Source organism: Solanum tuberosum, unplaced genomic scaffold, assembly GCF_000226075.1.
Source record: "Solanum tuberosum cultivar DM 1-3 516 R44 unplaced genomic scaffold, SolTub_3.0 scf00105, whole genome shotgun sequence".
NCBI lineage: Eukaryota > Viridiplantae > Streptophyta > Magnoliopsida > Solanales > Solanaceae > Solanum > Solanum tuberosum.
The window spans coordinates 302,938-319,357 of NW_006239031.1; the positions used below are offsets into that span (position 1 = coordinate 302,938).

Here is a 16,420-nt window from a genome sequence, read left to right on the forward strand (position 1 = left end):
AGATAATTTGAACCTTCTTTGATCTTTTACATTAAAGATTACAAAAGAGTTTTTTTTTTAAAAAAACATACAGGATAACTCCGCGGGTTATTCTTTGATCATTTCTAACAAATTTTCACAAAATTTAATCCTCTCGCGAATTTTATGAAACTAACAATTATAGTATCTATCTGAACACATTTTTTTGTTAGTTAGCAATTCAAAAAAAAAAAAAAAATTGCAATTGATTATGTGCTGCTAAGATCATCTTTCTTCTAAATTTATTTAACAATGAAATAAAAATTTAGGAAGATTGTACAGAGAGCTCAATGGTGGAGTGTGTATAAACACTTCCCTAAATTGCCATTTGCTTGTTGAAAGAGTTATTTTCTCCTGTTTACTTGTGATGGACCAAATGTGGATACAGTCCCTTAATATGCTCTGGCATGAAGTCATGCCTTGTCAAGATTCCAACAATTGGATTTCTCTGCAAATTTAAAAGAAACAAATCTTGAGAACTAGTATTGTTAGACCCTAGTCCCTTAATAGGGTCTGTAGGGAGGGTAGAGCATACGCAGACCTTACCCCTACCTTGTGAGGTAGAGAGGTTGTTTCTGATAGTTTTGTAGAGTGGTGATTTTGTAATGTCATGCTAGTCTTATGTGTAATTATCCTAGAGGGAGTCGGGGATGAGAAGGCGAAGATAAATTTACCTTGGTAGTCTTTGGGACGACACACAAGTGTCTGAGACCGAGTTCACGGAAAAGAATTGCAGCTTTGGCCAGAGACATGGTTTCCACTACTGTGTATGGAGATGTATTTGTGATAGGATGGAGATCAACATACATTTCCATCTCCTCGGGGGAGAAGGACAAATCCTCAAACTTAAGCCCCTTCCCTGATCCTGGTTTCGCGAAATCAAATGCATGAAACCTCTTCAAAATATTGGAGCCACTCAGTACACTTAATTTCGTGAATGTCTTCCCTTTGAGCAAAACAACTAAATGTGACCTTAAAACAAGTCCACAGAACTCTGGCGCGTCTGAGAATGGTGGTAAATCAACCACGGGAAACCCATTGTGTCTAGTAAACTTCAAAGCGTGTACTATGTTCCCTACCTTCTCAACACCTGAAAATGTTACTAAAGGCCCAGAACAAACATCTCCTGCAGCCAATTGCCTCATGTAAGGTTCGGCGTGTGCTTCCAAGTAAGGCAAGCCTTTCATTTTCACAATCTGGTCATAGACACCCTTGTTAAAACTATCGGCCACAGTTTTTGATACAAGGAGAACAAGCATCACCAACGGAAGCATTAGCAGATTATTGGTGAGCTCAAGCAGTATGACACAGAGTGATACTGTCATCCTCATAGTACCACCAAGGAAGGAGGCAGCCCCAAGGAGCGCAAACAGGCCATTATTAAGATTAGAGACCGAACCCAAGACACTTCCAACAAGACGTCCATATGAGGCTCCAGCAAGTATGACAGGAATGAACAGCCCAGAGGGAATAGCAATTCCATAGGTAATAACGCCAAGGCAATATACCCCAGCGAAGAAGACAAAAAGTGTAGAAAGGTGGAATTCACTTGAATTTTCTGCACTAAACAAATTGCGGATGGCATCATCATTGGTATTCATAAACAGGGAGGCCAGATCATTGTAATGCCCAGCTGGACACTGGAAATTCTTATAGTTTCCAGAGCGACCAACAGTAGGGCATTTTTCCTCCAAGCCTACAGGGCAAGGTGTGCAACTTGCAAACCATGGAAGACCATACGAACAAAGAGAAGTCAGGATCGAAATGGTCATTACGAGCATGACTTTGAAAGCAGGACCTCTCCTGCAATCCATTGCAAGACATCAGCTAAATGGAAAAATCAAAAGCAGAAGCCAAAGCTCAAGCGCAAAGAATATTCAAATTCTTGAATTCCTTATTGGAAAATGAAAAGCAAACATAATGTGAAAACCAGTGGTAAAAGTAGCAAAGGAATAGCTTTGACAAGCATCAACTAACTTGGGAAAGGAAGAACATTAAGAAGTAGGTTTTGATAGAAAATAGCAAAGGAATATAGTTAGCTTTTAAAACTAATGTTAGTGAGATTTGATAATATGTCCTGACAAAATATGCTTTTACCCACCCAAGCCAACCTAATGCTTTAGCTATGGGGTTCTACTGAACCCAGTAGCTTTGGCTCAGACCCTGTCTGTGTTAAAATATCAACTAAATAATACAAAAAATAGATTGGGAACTCATTATATAAGATGGACTGTGGTAGAATTCCAAACTCAAAAACTCATTAAGTTGACATCCTGGATCCACCTTTGTACACACCATAACCCACGTTATGGACCAGTTGTATTTATCTACTCCAAATCCCATCTCTAAAAGAATGGCACGAAAGGATAAAAAACAGCAGCATAAAACAAGAAGCGCAAGACATGCTTCAGGAAAATTTTGCAGTTAATTTCCCAAGGTTAGGACATGCACACTTATAAGTTGCTTTGTGATAAATAGTAACAGGAGTTAAGGACTTGAGGTAACTAAACATATTGCGACGGCAGAACTAAGAGACTTACTCATTAATGATGCTGTAAGTCCGCAGGACCTTATCCACAAGATAATTATAAAGGCTTCCCAAAAGGCCTCCAAGAACTCCAATTGTCAATACCGCCAGTACATCTACAGTGTTATAATTAGGAGATCCTGAATTCACATCAAACATTATCAAACCTCCTTGACCAAATAGTCCACAGTTCCCACTCCGACAGAATTGAATGCAAGATCTGAGCACCATAGCTACTATAGCAGTTGTGAAGAAAGTCCTCCAAAGTAGAGCACTTCGCCACCTAAAACAGAAAATAGAGTAGTTGATTATCTAAGACTGCAAGCCTTCTTATAATAATTTCTTTATCTTCTTATAATGATTATAAGCTAGTAATCAACAGGAAAAGAACTGGAAAACGATATCATCTTCAAATGGATTATTGGTATGTTTTCCTTAGAAGGTTCACGAAAACCACAGAACCACATGATGTTGAATCTTTGACAACCTTGTGGACACAGCACATCTAACATCCATCATATCTAAGTTTTCTCATCTAAATCAAACAGTGACAGTATCTTTGGGAATGGGGTGGAGACCATGGTTAGAAACTATACCTGCAAACCTTAAGTTCACAGCTTATCAATGCAGTAACTCCCACTCTCCTTGAGTGGGTTGAGAGACAATAAATTCAGATTATTCACAAAGAAACCCCTTCTATTCAGAATTTAACAGTTCAAAATCTCTAGCATGTCAAATGCCTTCCTGAAACCACAGGAGACGGAGAGAAGTTCTTCTCTAGCATTGTCCATTGAATGGCATCAATCGTCTGAATTAATAAGCAGAGGTAAAAAAACAGAAAAAAATTGTAATTTACAGTCAAAATGCAATTGAGCATGCTTTCACCAAAACACGTGTTAGGAATACCCTTCACACATCAGCCCACAGAACTACTCAGATGTTCTTCCTACTCAATTTACCAATTTATAGACCAACCATTTAATACAACAAGGAACTTGTACCTAGATATTTTCACTTTTGCCTCATTAATAAATCAAATACAAAGAGAGAGAGAGAGAGAGGTGGTGGAGGAGGGGAGGGAGACAGACCATGAGGCTACTTCTTCGAGAGCAAAAAGAACACCACCAACTGGAGCTCGGAAAGCGGCTGCAACACCAGCTGCAGCACCACAAGTGATCAAATCTCTGCGGTCACGGTCATTTTTGAAATACCTCAGCCACTTCCACGTCAGATGATATTTGCGGGAGCCGCCCTGTCCAAGTAAGTTTGCGATACAAGCGCCAGTGTGGACCATGGGTCCTTCCTTACCAACAACAAATCCAGCAGAAACACCCAAAACAGAACCAATTATCTGTCCATATAAAATACATATGAATTAGTGTTTCCATGAATAGATTTCAGCAAATGAGAATATCAAATGCTAAAATAAAGCATTACAGGTTCAAAGACTTCCCACACACAGAACATCAACCAGAAGTATCATTTGAGTCTGCTAGAGGAATGACAGTTGGATTATATATAGCAAAGGTATTAAAGCATCCACATCAAAATTTTGATAGTTCAATATAATACTACAGACAGAGAAATCAAACAAAAGGATGAAAAATGAAAACCAAGCATGGATGGATTATCAATTCAACGGAAAAGTTTGATTAATGAATATAAAACAGGTCATATATAACTGAGTCAGTCAATTTTCCTCTTCGGAAGTTCATTCTATTATGCTAAGGCAAAAAACAACTCAGACTAGACTGGAGTGTATCATACAAAACATGCATGCTTACAGAGTATTAAAATAAAATCCTTAAACATATACTTCTATGGATGATGAATAAACAATTATTTGGAGGCCCTTTATTGTAAGACAAAAGATTCTGAGTCTTATAGCTAGGAAAGGTTTTCTAGTTACAACCATTTGCACATTCAGCCCATGTTTATACAGAAACTCATTTTTTGTTCCCTATGGTATCCGCCCTATACCAGCGCTCTCTTCCTCTCATAGTACATCTGCCATGCCTGAAAAACCAAGCATTGATATTTGAACTGTGACAAGTAAGGTCAAAATCCCTACATCGGTTTGATAAGGATGCCCAATCACCCATGTGGGCATTAAAATATGGGAACATGACGGGAGAGAGAGAAAGACCCACCTTCACAAATAAAGTACTAGGAGCTAAAATGGAATGAGCATCCACACCATTCAAATATGCTTTAACTTCAGGAATTCCTGACCCTGCAGCTGCAGGTGCAATAAATGCACATAGGATCGCAGCACAAGTCGCAAGACCCAAATTGCAACCTGCAAAAGTACCAAATGCACGGAAATACCTGCAGTGGAATTAAAATCACTTTATAATAACTTCAAAGAAGTTTAGCGATCAAAGAGAAGTTACTTCAGAAGTACAGGAAACAAACCAGTGACTATCCTTCTAACTAGAAAGGATATCAAAAATTGCTTGAACTATCGGTACCCACGCAACAATGAGAAAAGGTATCCATGATATCTGAATTAACATTTAACTTACATTTGCCTTCTAACTTAAAAGGATTCAAGCATGCTGGAACAATTGGAAACTATGTTTGCTTTCGCCTTTCGTTGCACACTTTTTCATCTATCTCATATTCCTATCCCTGATGCACAACAACTATTCTTTAAAGGTATAGTAAGAAATGTGTGCAGAACTGCTTTGCTATTCTGTTGTGAAGTTTGCTTACTATAAAACTGTCATGCATCAGAAACAATTAGGCTGTAAGATGGTCGAGACTCCTAAGGCATCTTAAATATGACATCACTCAATAGTTGCAACTCAGTCTTGAAAAAGCTTCAATTGCATCTTTCACCGTTTTGAAGTAATTTGAACAATGTCGGTTACAAGTTTTCATAGTTTGAAAATTTATTAAATTAAACATTTGTGTTTGCCGTTTTATACAAGATAAATCAGTTCAAAGTTACCACATATATTGAGAAGCTATTATGGTGGATGGAAGTTGTACTTACTTATCCTCAAGCATTAAATCACTAGCAAGCAGAAGCTTGAACCCAGCAATATTTTCCACTGCTATGTTTAGAAAGAAACCAACAAGTCCTGTACTCAATCCAATAAGAAGCACAAGTGTCCACTTTAGGAATATATATTGATATATCTGGACCTTTTTCCTTGATCTCCAATCTTGCTTGAATAGGTCATTTTCAACAATGCTGCAAAAAATGAATTAGCAATGCCAAAATCAGAGAACCCTTAGATATTTCCAGCGATTCCAAACAGATGAAAAGGTTTGGTTAAAATTGTTCACCAGATATGAGCAAAGAAGATCTTAGGAACAGTATTGTATATGTTATATGAAACATCAAAGACGGAAACAATAACAGAAGCAAGCAATTTGAGTAACAGTACTTAGCATGTGGCTTTATGCATTTCATTTTTCCTAGTTAAAAAGGCTGAAGCTATTACAAAGTGGATGTTTTACTTCTCTAAATCAGCATCTCATTAACTATAATCAGTACCACAGGGAAAATACCATGAAATAGACCGATAAACAATGATCAGAACAGAAGGTCTGAGATTTGAGAACCCTAACTCAACACAAAAGTCTCAAAGCAACATGAGATTATGTCCGTTACCACACTTCACCAAGAATTTCAGCCCTCAAAATTCACTGGCAGGGACCACTACCTACTACCTTGTTGTTAAAGCAATGGGATGATTCCAATTATAAACAAGACACCCCAGTTTTTAATTAACAATAGAGACTATAAGATTAAGGCATAAACGGTTCTTGATTTTCTAGAGCTCTCCTCCTATTATTATTTTTTTCCTTCTCTGCAATCACCTGCTAAAATAACATTCTATAATCATCCCCTGATTCACTCATCTAGCTTCTTTTTTTCGAAATGCTTTGAATTTAATAATTATTTTTCTTCCTTGAGACGAAGGCTTAATCGGAAACAACCTCTCTACCTTCCAAGATAAGGGTAAGGTCCGTCTACATACACCCTACCCTCCCCACTCCCCAAAGAGAGGGAATGAAAAAGCCATGATTTTGAACCAGATGATCCAATACCATGCAAAACAATTCAAGAAAATGTTCAAGAAGATTCAAGAATCAAAGAAAAACAGAAAAAAAAAAAACCATCACTTTTTTTTTTACAGTGGGAACAAAATAACCAAACAACAAATAAACAAAGAGAAATCAGATTTACACATACTCATAATCAAGACTCTCAATAGGGCAAACATTGGCTCCAATAATAGCAATTTGTGATGTATTATTGACTCTACTCTTTGATTTAAGCAATGGCTCTCTAAAACCACTCGCAGATGAAATATTCCTCTCTAAATCTTTCCCATCTTCCATTACCATTACCCCAACTCCTTCATTTTCTATATCTTCTTGATCTCTCATCATTACCCACCTCTCAAAATTTCCTCTTTTTTCCTATATATTACAATACATTAAATTATACAAAACCCCACTTTCAAGAAATCGACTAATCTTTAAAATTTTCCAAAATTCTGTAATTATGTAAAGAGAGAATGCAGCGGGAATTGCGTTAATGGTGATGATTCTATGAACAGTCAGCTCTCAATACATGACATATATATATACATCAATTGGAATTGAATTTCCATTTTATTATTATTATTATTATTTACGCGGATTTTGAGCAACAAGTGTTGGAGATTTAGTGGCCTTAATATTTTCTTAGATTCAAGATTAGAGAAAATCTCGTAGTATTTGGAATAATTTAACTTTTTTTCCTTTTTTTTACTCCTTCCGTCCATCTTTACTTATTCATTATACTAAAAATAGCGATACAATATTATTTACTATCTAATGGTAAAAATTAAGATATAATTTGACACTATGAGGCTCGTTTAGATGGGAAATAAATTATCCTGCATAATTAGTTATCCCAAGTGAATAAAAATAACATTATAATTCTACAATAACTAACTATGAGATAATTTATCACACAATTTTTTGATAAATTCATCCGAAAGTTAATTTTGTTACTACTTACTATCTCTCCCAAACAAGCTTTTCGTATCTATTTTATTCTTATTACTAAATACCAGTATTCATTTCTCAATATTTAGATGACCTCTGATTAATAGAAATGATATGATAAATTAATATTATTTTTTGTATTCTCTTCGTTTAACTTTTCTACTATACTTTTTGGGATGTCCAACAATATTTGTCTATTAATAATAATCATTTCTCTATTACATGTTTTCAAGATGTTATATTTATTATACTCAAAGAATGATATAGTAAAATTACATTTTTGGTTATAATCTCTTGAAAAGTATACAAAGTCAATAACTAAACAGAAAGAGTAAAAGATATACCAAGTCAAATATGAACGAGTAAAACGGACGGAGGAAGGAAGAAATATAGCCACCTTTGATTTCCCTATTATAAAACGAATCTAATATTTTTTACCAAATATCAGAAAAGTATTTTAGGTTAGCCTAATCTCACGTAAAGTGGACATTATATTGAAAATTATTAATCAAGAAAACAGTTTATCTGAATAGTTGTAGGACCAGACAAGATTGTGTTCCAAACAAGTGGATTAACGAAAAATAGAAGTATTTTTGGATGTATAAGGCTGTTAATTAACAAGTTAATTAAAAAGGGATGAGAAAAAAAAGATAATTAAGAGATTAAAATAGGAAGAAATCATATATTTTTTCATATTGCTAAGAGGTTAAAATATTAACAAATAAATAATTTTGCGGATTATTTAGCGGCAATAATAAATATAGATATTTATAAACAACACTTTATATAAATATCGCTGAAAACTTTAGCGATTCTGAATGCAACGACGTTAATTCAATTGTTACTAAATATTTTTGAGACAATAAATATTACTGCTAAAAAAATCTATTGACACTAAATATTACTTATATATTTAACTTTCTTTCACGGAATATATACGGGTTTTTATTCATTATAAAGTTGAGATGATATGTGATACTAACATATATCTATGTTAGTACGCTTAATCCAGTGGATTAAATTGTAATAATTTGTTATACGATGTTTAATTTAATAGTATAAGAACAAATTTTGAATAAGCTTATTAAGAGCCTCTTAATACAATTTGTGTTGATAATAAGAACTTTTCAATAATCAATATTAACAAAAAATTCAAAGTATTTTTGGAAGTTTTAGATTGTTGGTTAACAAGTTAATTAAAAAAAAACGTTTACGAATTGATATTATACGAGTCTAAATCTAACTATTATGCACGAAATGTGTCCATTTTTTTCATTATCAAGTTAAGATGATTTGCGCTAACAATTGTAACTATTTTAGTAAAGCTTAATTCAGTAAATTAATAATTTTGAGAAAAATAATACTAGTATGTTATAAGAGGTTTAATTTAGTGGTATCAAAAGTTAATTGCATAAAAATATAAATGGTAATAATAGTAATATTTGTCTATGTTTTAGAGTGTTGTACACGGAGAACCTTTTTTTTTTGGTCAAGACAAAGTACTTTTTTGCCTTTTCTTGTCTAGATTTGAGATTATGTCAAATAAAAAAAGGAGAATAATAAATCGTCAATAATCTTCTTTCTTTTTTTGGTTTTGGTTTTGGTTGTGATTATTTTCTTCTTCTTTTTCGTTTCTCGCTCGCACACTGCAGAGCTCTATTTAGGAGATCTTTAGTTATAGGGAAACATTTCGCCATTACAACAAAAAAGGAGAATAATAAATCATCAATAATCTTCTTCTTTTTTTGGCTTGTCATTATCTTCTTTTTTTGTTTCCCACTCGCACACGACAGAGCTCTACTTGAGAGGATCTCTAATTATAAGGGAAACAGTTTTGTCATTCCATCACAACCCATATTAATTTGGTCGTAATTAAAACAGTTTAATACATGTCCTACTTTGCTACTACTACTTGTATTCCAACTTTGGCTAGTGACAGAAAAGAATATTTAAAAGCAACAAAATATAAGAATAATAAACTACACATAATGCCAAAGTAGCAAGTGTGTCGTGTTGATTCTACAAAGTTCAAACTACTTTTTTTTTAAATTTCTCACTCATATATTAACCATTTGATTCGACTAATTTAAATTTATATTAAAAAATTATTTTAAAAATAAAGAATTTACTGTTAAAGATAATTTCATTTTCATAACTCAAATTACCTTAGATTATGCGCATATTTAATAAATCAAGTGCATAGTGCATATTATTTATGTTTTTAATACATGTTCGAGTGTAGTCAAAAACAAGCAAATCTGAGTGCAATTAAAACGTAAATTTTAGTAAAAGCAAAAGAACTAGGGAACTAAATTTAAAATATAAGTATAAACAAAAACAATAATTTAAAAGAACGGAAAATTTGTAACAAAAAAGTACAAAATAGCTCGTGCCTTTTGAGTGTACTTGAAGTTTTATTTTATTTTAAAATTATATTATATGGTATGATATTATTCAAACATATATTAAAGTCTACATTATTGCAAAAGTGACTCTTTGGATATAGGTGGTCATACAGCGCTTAAAAGTCTTTCGTTTTCTTTATCCATGTGATATTAGGTATTCTCATTGAATTAAGATTTGTATGCACCACAAAATCTCATATTGTATAACTCTCTCGGTTTCATATTAACTGATTACGTTGATTTGACACATTCTTAAGAAATAAAATTGAATATATTGTTATATAATTCAGCCATGAAATAAAATTGAATATGTTGATCTATAATTGTTATTACAGTTTGAATTGTAATATTCGGTTTATCTCTTTTTTGGCAACTTTTTAGTTTCAATTTTTTACGTGGCATGTTCGAAATCATGAGATTAAAATTGAAGACATGAAAGTACGTTAATTTATTTATCTTTAGTTTAAATCACAAAATTTAATAGTCTTTTCACTTTTTTTAACTTTTTATCAAGTTAAAATAAAACAAACAAATTGAACCGAAGGAGTACATGTTAATTGGACTTTCTCTTCTCTTTCAACGTTATAAATTTTTTTCTAATCATTTTGTGGTTTTCTACATTCACCTAATCTTTTTAACTAATCCAAAACATAATAGAATCTAAAAGTTTCGTGGCAAATTTAGCCTCCCAATCTATCATTTTTAGAGCTTGGAAAGTCTCTTTTTTTTTAAATAAAATAAAATAGAAGTATAAATAAAGAAAGAAAAAAGGCAACTTTTTATTTCACCACTAATAATAATAATTCTTTTATTGTTAAGTCCCTGTCAGTCTATTAACAGATTTAATTTTAGGCATAATACATATATTCACTTTAACTTAGATTCAACTGATATTTATGTCATTCAACTTTGGGTGTGAATAAATAGACACTTAAATTGATATAAAATTAAACAGGTAAACATGCATATTCTACGTGGCATAATACACGTAGGACGACACGTAGAATACAAAATTGTAGGACGTCATATAGGGATGAATAAGTCTATTTGTTACCCAAATTCATAGTTATCAGTTAAAGTCAAATTCAGGATCATTATTATGTATTATGACTTTATTTTATTTTATATATATTTTAAGACATTAAATATATACAGTATACTTCATATTGTTATCGTCATATTATCACGGACTTCTGCCCTAAGTAGATAATTTAATTATGACCGCCCATACGTAATGAATTTTGAATCACAAGAGTCAAAAAGGGTGGTTTATTTTTTTTATTTTTTTTTAGATGATATTATTGTTAAACAATTCCATGTGTTCACGTTTCTTTATTGTCACCTTTGATATTTGGTGTCTCGTATTTGTATTACGATTAAATTAAATTTGTATTTGTATTCAAGAGATCCATCATGAAAAATGGAGGATAAAACGTTTTAATTTATGTAATGTTGGTTTATTTGCACGAAGATCAAGAAAGAGAAAAGATTGTAATTTAAAACAAATCATAAATATTTGAGTGACTATAAATTATCTTATTAATAATAAAATGATCATTTTAAAGTTAAATTGTTATTAAATATATATATTCTTACTGAAACTGACTAAAAAAAAAAAAGTCAATCATATGAATTAAGATTGAGAGAGTATTAACTTTGTTAATTAAAAAGTTTCATCAAAAACTATGACTAATTAGCAATATTTGGGAGTAGAATTTGTAATGTCCTTAAATTTTATAGAAATATTATGATCACATATGTAAGCATGCCCCTGCGCACACACAAAAGGCACCTAACTTTAATTCCAAATAACTTTAATTTATTCGTATACCACCCAAAAGAAACGACTTTTATCCATGTGATATATATTAAGTCAACGTACGTAATCATCAAAAGATGTGGTGTAGTGTATTGAGATTTTTCTTTCTTTAATTAAAAGCATTGGGTTTAAGCTTAGGTATGATTTTTTTTAAATAGGGAGTGATTCTTCAAATTGAATCGTATGCGACACAAATTTAAATTAATCAAACTTTAATATGAATATTATGTTAAAATAAAATCTATATGAGTAGTGACTATGAATAATTGTAGCCACAACTTTATATATTGAGGGGACAAATAGTCAAAAGAAAATAATATTAAATTGTTTGCTAGTCATGATCACTCTTCATAATAATACTTAAAAGTGTTAGTTAAATAACATTATCTGCCAAGTCACTACCTTTTTCTTTTATTTTTCTTTCGGAGCTCCTATAAGTTAGGAATAATTGTTTTTATTTCAATATTGGAAAGTTAATTTTACTTAATTCTTCTAAATTTTAGTAGAGTAATATTTTTTTTCTATTATGTACCTAATAAACGAGTGTTTAGTGCGATTATCACGTACCAAAAGCAAGGGCGAACCTACTTGGGTGTTAGGGGTTAATCTAAACCTCTTCGATAAAAAATTATAAGTACTGCATATATATAAGGTCTTTCCCCCAATACTTAGGAGCCAAATATTAAATCACTTTTGAGGTTTCTTGTAACAGAACTAACTTTTTGTAGCTATAAAATTATATACTACTACTTTCTTGAGATTGTATTTTGTTGGCTTATTCACACATTTATACTTTTATTAGAATTTTTTTGAATCCTCTAAATGAAAATTTTGAAACCGTCACAGTGATGGAGCCAAAATTTTCAATAAAGGGATTTAAAATCTGAAAAAAATAGACACACGAAGTAGCCGAACAGAGTTCGACATCTACTATATATACCTAAAAAATTATTTTAGGAATAATATAATTTTTTGCCGAAGGGGGTTCTGAACCCCCACTTGTAAGGTGGCTCCGCCCCGGCCGTCACTGATCGGAAGAGTGTTTACTTTTTTGAAAGATTTTAATGTTACTCTTTTCTATTATTTTATTTGTTATGTTTTATTATTTGAACACTCCTTAAGAAAATATTAATTAAAATTAATTAATTTACTTTTATTTACTCATAGTCTTAATTTAACATATATGTTTTCATCATATTTATCTCTCTCAACATTCATTGAGTAAAAATAAATGGTAATTAATTATATCTTGAATTTTTAAAATGAAAAAATTATTTTAGACCAAGAACTTTGTTTTTCGACATTTTATTATTGGCATGTCTTATCACATTAATTAGTTGGGTTATTTTGTTCTTTTATGTTATTTTTTTTTCTTTTTTTTGTACCATTCTCATTGGTTCTGTTTTTTTCCTTTTTCCTTTTTCCTTTTTTTTTTGGTTAAATGTTCTAGAGATTTTGAAAGATAAATTATTTTATCTCAATTATTGTAATGTTTGAGAAATATGAACCTTTCCAATATCAACTTGTCTTTAATAAAGCTGAAGTCTAGCCCTTCCAAAGGACAAGTATGGGGAATTTTTAAAAAGAAAAAAAATGGATGTTCCATAATTAATAAAGATTTTGTTTCGGAATTAATAAATTAATTAACGTGATAATTTATATTAATTAATTAGTCGTTCATATACAATTAGATAATATAATTGTTAATTGAAAACACATGTTAAGTAGGTGGGCTATGTGGATAATATAAACAAAATCCCTTCATTTTTTAATATAAATAAATACACCGTCCATACTATTGTACTTGTTTGGCTTTGGAATATTAAGAAGCTAATTTAAAATTGATGCAAAAATTCCTCATTTTGCCTTTAGTAGAAATTATTATCGAAGATTGTAAATATCTCAATAATGGGTCACGTTATATATGATTATAAATCACATATCAATAAAGGATAAAATAGTTTAAAACTTATCTTAATTAATATTTCTTAACAGTACAAAAAAAAATTGTGACAGATAATATAAGACAAGTGAAATGTATAAATCCTTTTTAACCATAGTAATCTACCAAATTAACTCAAGTGGTTGGGAAGATACCAAAATCTTTAATTTTCAAAAAACAGTCAAAAAAGGATTTTTCACTTAATAATGGACCTCATGCAAGTGAAATATATCAAATAATATCCCCATACATCCACCCAAAAGGAAGAAAAATATATTTCATTAAAATAGAAAATAATTTGCGTGTAATTATAAACTTCCCTAATTATAGAAATCAATAAGACAATGGTGAACGTGCACATATACAAATAAGAATTGTGGAGCATATATCAATCATGGAATAAATATTGCAATCCAAATGAATTACGAAAGAGTAGAATTGGAGGATTCAATTATCGACTTATTATTAAGAATTATAGACGTATATATATGAAATAAAATCATGATTAGATATATATATATATAAATGAACGATATAAAAAGTCTTTGATATTTTGGAATAGCATATTTAAGAACATGAAATTTCTTCTCCTAACAGACTTAAACCGCATTATTCACGAATGATTTAAACATTTTTATTTAATTTATTTTTCCACCATATCAAAAAAAGAAAAAAAACCCAGGTAAATGGATTATGCAAATATATAAATAGCGGTTAATTGGTTTTAAAACAAATTATACTATGATTATAAAAAATACATAAAATGTTCTACTGATTCTTAAAATTAATCTATCGGTAAAACATAAAATGAGACAAAAGAAGTAATATGTATTATATAATATGAAATTATTTAATTTGAAAACTACGTAATAAGTATTGTAAATCTTAATAATTAACAACTTTGATTGACTTTTGAAATTGTATCTATGCTACATACATTGAGACAAGCGGAGTAATATATGCTATTTAAAAATTACATAAAAAATAATATAAATTACAGTATTAACAACTCAAAATATTTAAAAAATTATATTAAAACTTAAATAACTCACTATATTTTATTTGTATCACATAAATTGAGACAAAAATAACATATATTGAGTTTGTGCTAGTACGGAGTGTATAGAATAACTCACTCGCTGTGTTACTCTTATAAAATACTATTTCCTTTGTCCTATATTAATTATCATATTTCAATTTTTGAAAATTAATTTGATTAATTTTTTAAAAATTAATATAATTTAACTCTTGAAAAGCAAAATATATCAATTAATATGTGATGAAGCATGTAATTATCATGCATTATATTTATTTGTTTTGTAAATGTTGATTTGAAGGGTTGTGGAGTTTTAGCACCTCTCTATGACATTGACATTTCATCACATGGAATAATTTGTGAGACAATATAAAAGTTACTGGAGAAAAGGGCAGGATTAAAAAAGAAGAGGCCATTAAAATGACCCAACATATTTTACCAACTTTGCATGTGTAAAGTTTATTTAGAATGATATTGCAAGATTGTGATGGTAAATGGTAATTAATCCCTCTTTCCAATTAAAAAATCTCTAATTCAATGATTTATAGTACATAAACTTATGATTTATAAAAGGGCATTGTATTATTTTTTTATAGTAGATATTATTTAAATGTATCAAACAATATAACATTTTCATTTAAATAATACAACTGACTAAGAATCGAATTGCTACAGATATCAGATAATGAGCGACCAACAAGGTCAAGACATTCATCCAGATCAGATCAGGTATCGAACTGACATCATAATTTGTGTATTCTTGTCCACATGGCCTCAATCTATTGCCATCCCAATCAAGTTTTATATTTTGTGATGTTTCAATAAATCTTTTAGCGGTCGTTTGATAGAGTGTAATAGCAAAAACAGCGCATGCACTAGCTCTATGCTTCCTAAATGCTAAAAGTTCCTTAATATACTCAAGCCAAAAAGTACTATTTTTTATAAAAAAGAAGAAGATAAAACTCGATCTTTCAACATACGGTTGGGCTTTAGTAGCAGCCCCAGTTTCGGTTATGGGCCTTAGTTTGTCTGGGCCAGGTTAACACGACTACTTTTAGCCCAAGAAAATGGGCTGACTATCGGATAACTGGATATGGACCTTGAAGTTGTATGGCTTTTCAAGTTTCACCATTTAGTCTAGGGTAACTTTCGCATATATCCACTCAAAAATAGCTTAATTACGCTCCATAGCTATAGTTTGTTGATTACGATTCGTAGCTACATATTATAGGGAGGAGAGCAGATTGGGAGAGGGAGGAGAGAGGCGAGCGAGAGAGGGCAGAGAGTGGGAGAGAGGTGAATTGTATATGTATATCAGTTAGATAATTGTATATATGTAACTGGTATACATGTAGATTTGTATATCTGGTGAGTGAGATTGGGAGAGGGAGGAGAGAGGCGAACGAGATTGGGAGAGTGAGGAGAGAGGCGAGCGAGAGAGGGCAATAATTTGTATAATTCACATCTTGTTTGTATAATTCACGTGTTTTTTTTGTATAATTGAGTAATATAAAGTCTGAAATTATATAAATATGATAAAACTCGAAATAACGAATTGATACAAACATAAACATATGAACTTTAAACAAATATACAAATTATATTATACAAATTACATTTATATAAATTATATTATACAAAATCTAAAAACTATACGTTTATA

The 16,420-nt window shown here is 31.1% G+C and overlaps 1 protein-coding gene across 1 annotated transcript; it reads right to left on the bottom strand.

The window, feature by feature from the left end:
• Positions 1–186: 186 nt before the first annotated feature.
• On the bottom strand, positions 187–7,126 carry LOC102578887 (chloride channel protein CLC-c). The gene is made up of 7 exons (XM_006349227.2): positions 6,753–7,126; positions 5,544–5,744; positions 4,696–4,873; positions 3,634–3,896; positions 2,559–2,828; positions 693–1,821; positions 187–466 (listed from the first exon to the last, which is right to left on the bottom strand). Exons 1-7 carry the CDS (start codon positions 6,950–6,952, stop codon positions 377–379), a joined length of 2,331 nt encoding a protein of 776 aa, XP_006349289.1. The 5' UTR covers positions 6,953–7,126; the 3' UTR covers positions 187–376.
• Between the last annotated feature and the right edge of the window lie 9,294 nt (positions 7,127–16,420).

Bases quoted from the DNA above. Each gene is read 5' to 3' on its own strand.
- LOC102578887 (XM_006349227.2), bottom strand. From the start codon at position 6,952: ATGATGAGAGATCAAGAAGATATAGAAAATGAAGGAGTTGGGGTAATG. The intron at 3,897-4,695 runs GTGGGTCTTTCT...TTATATGGACAG, and splicing joins CTAGTACTTTATTTGTGAAG to ATAATTGGTTCTGTTTTGGG. The intron at 2,829-3,633 runs GTCTGTCTCCCT...TTTCTGTTTTAG, and splicing joins CTCGAAGAAGTAGCCTCATG to GTGGCGAAGTGCTCTACTTT.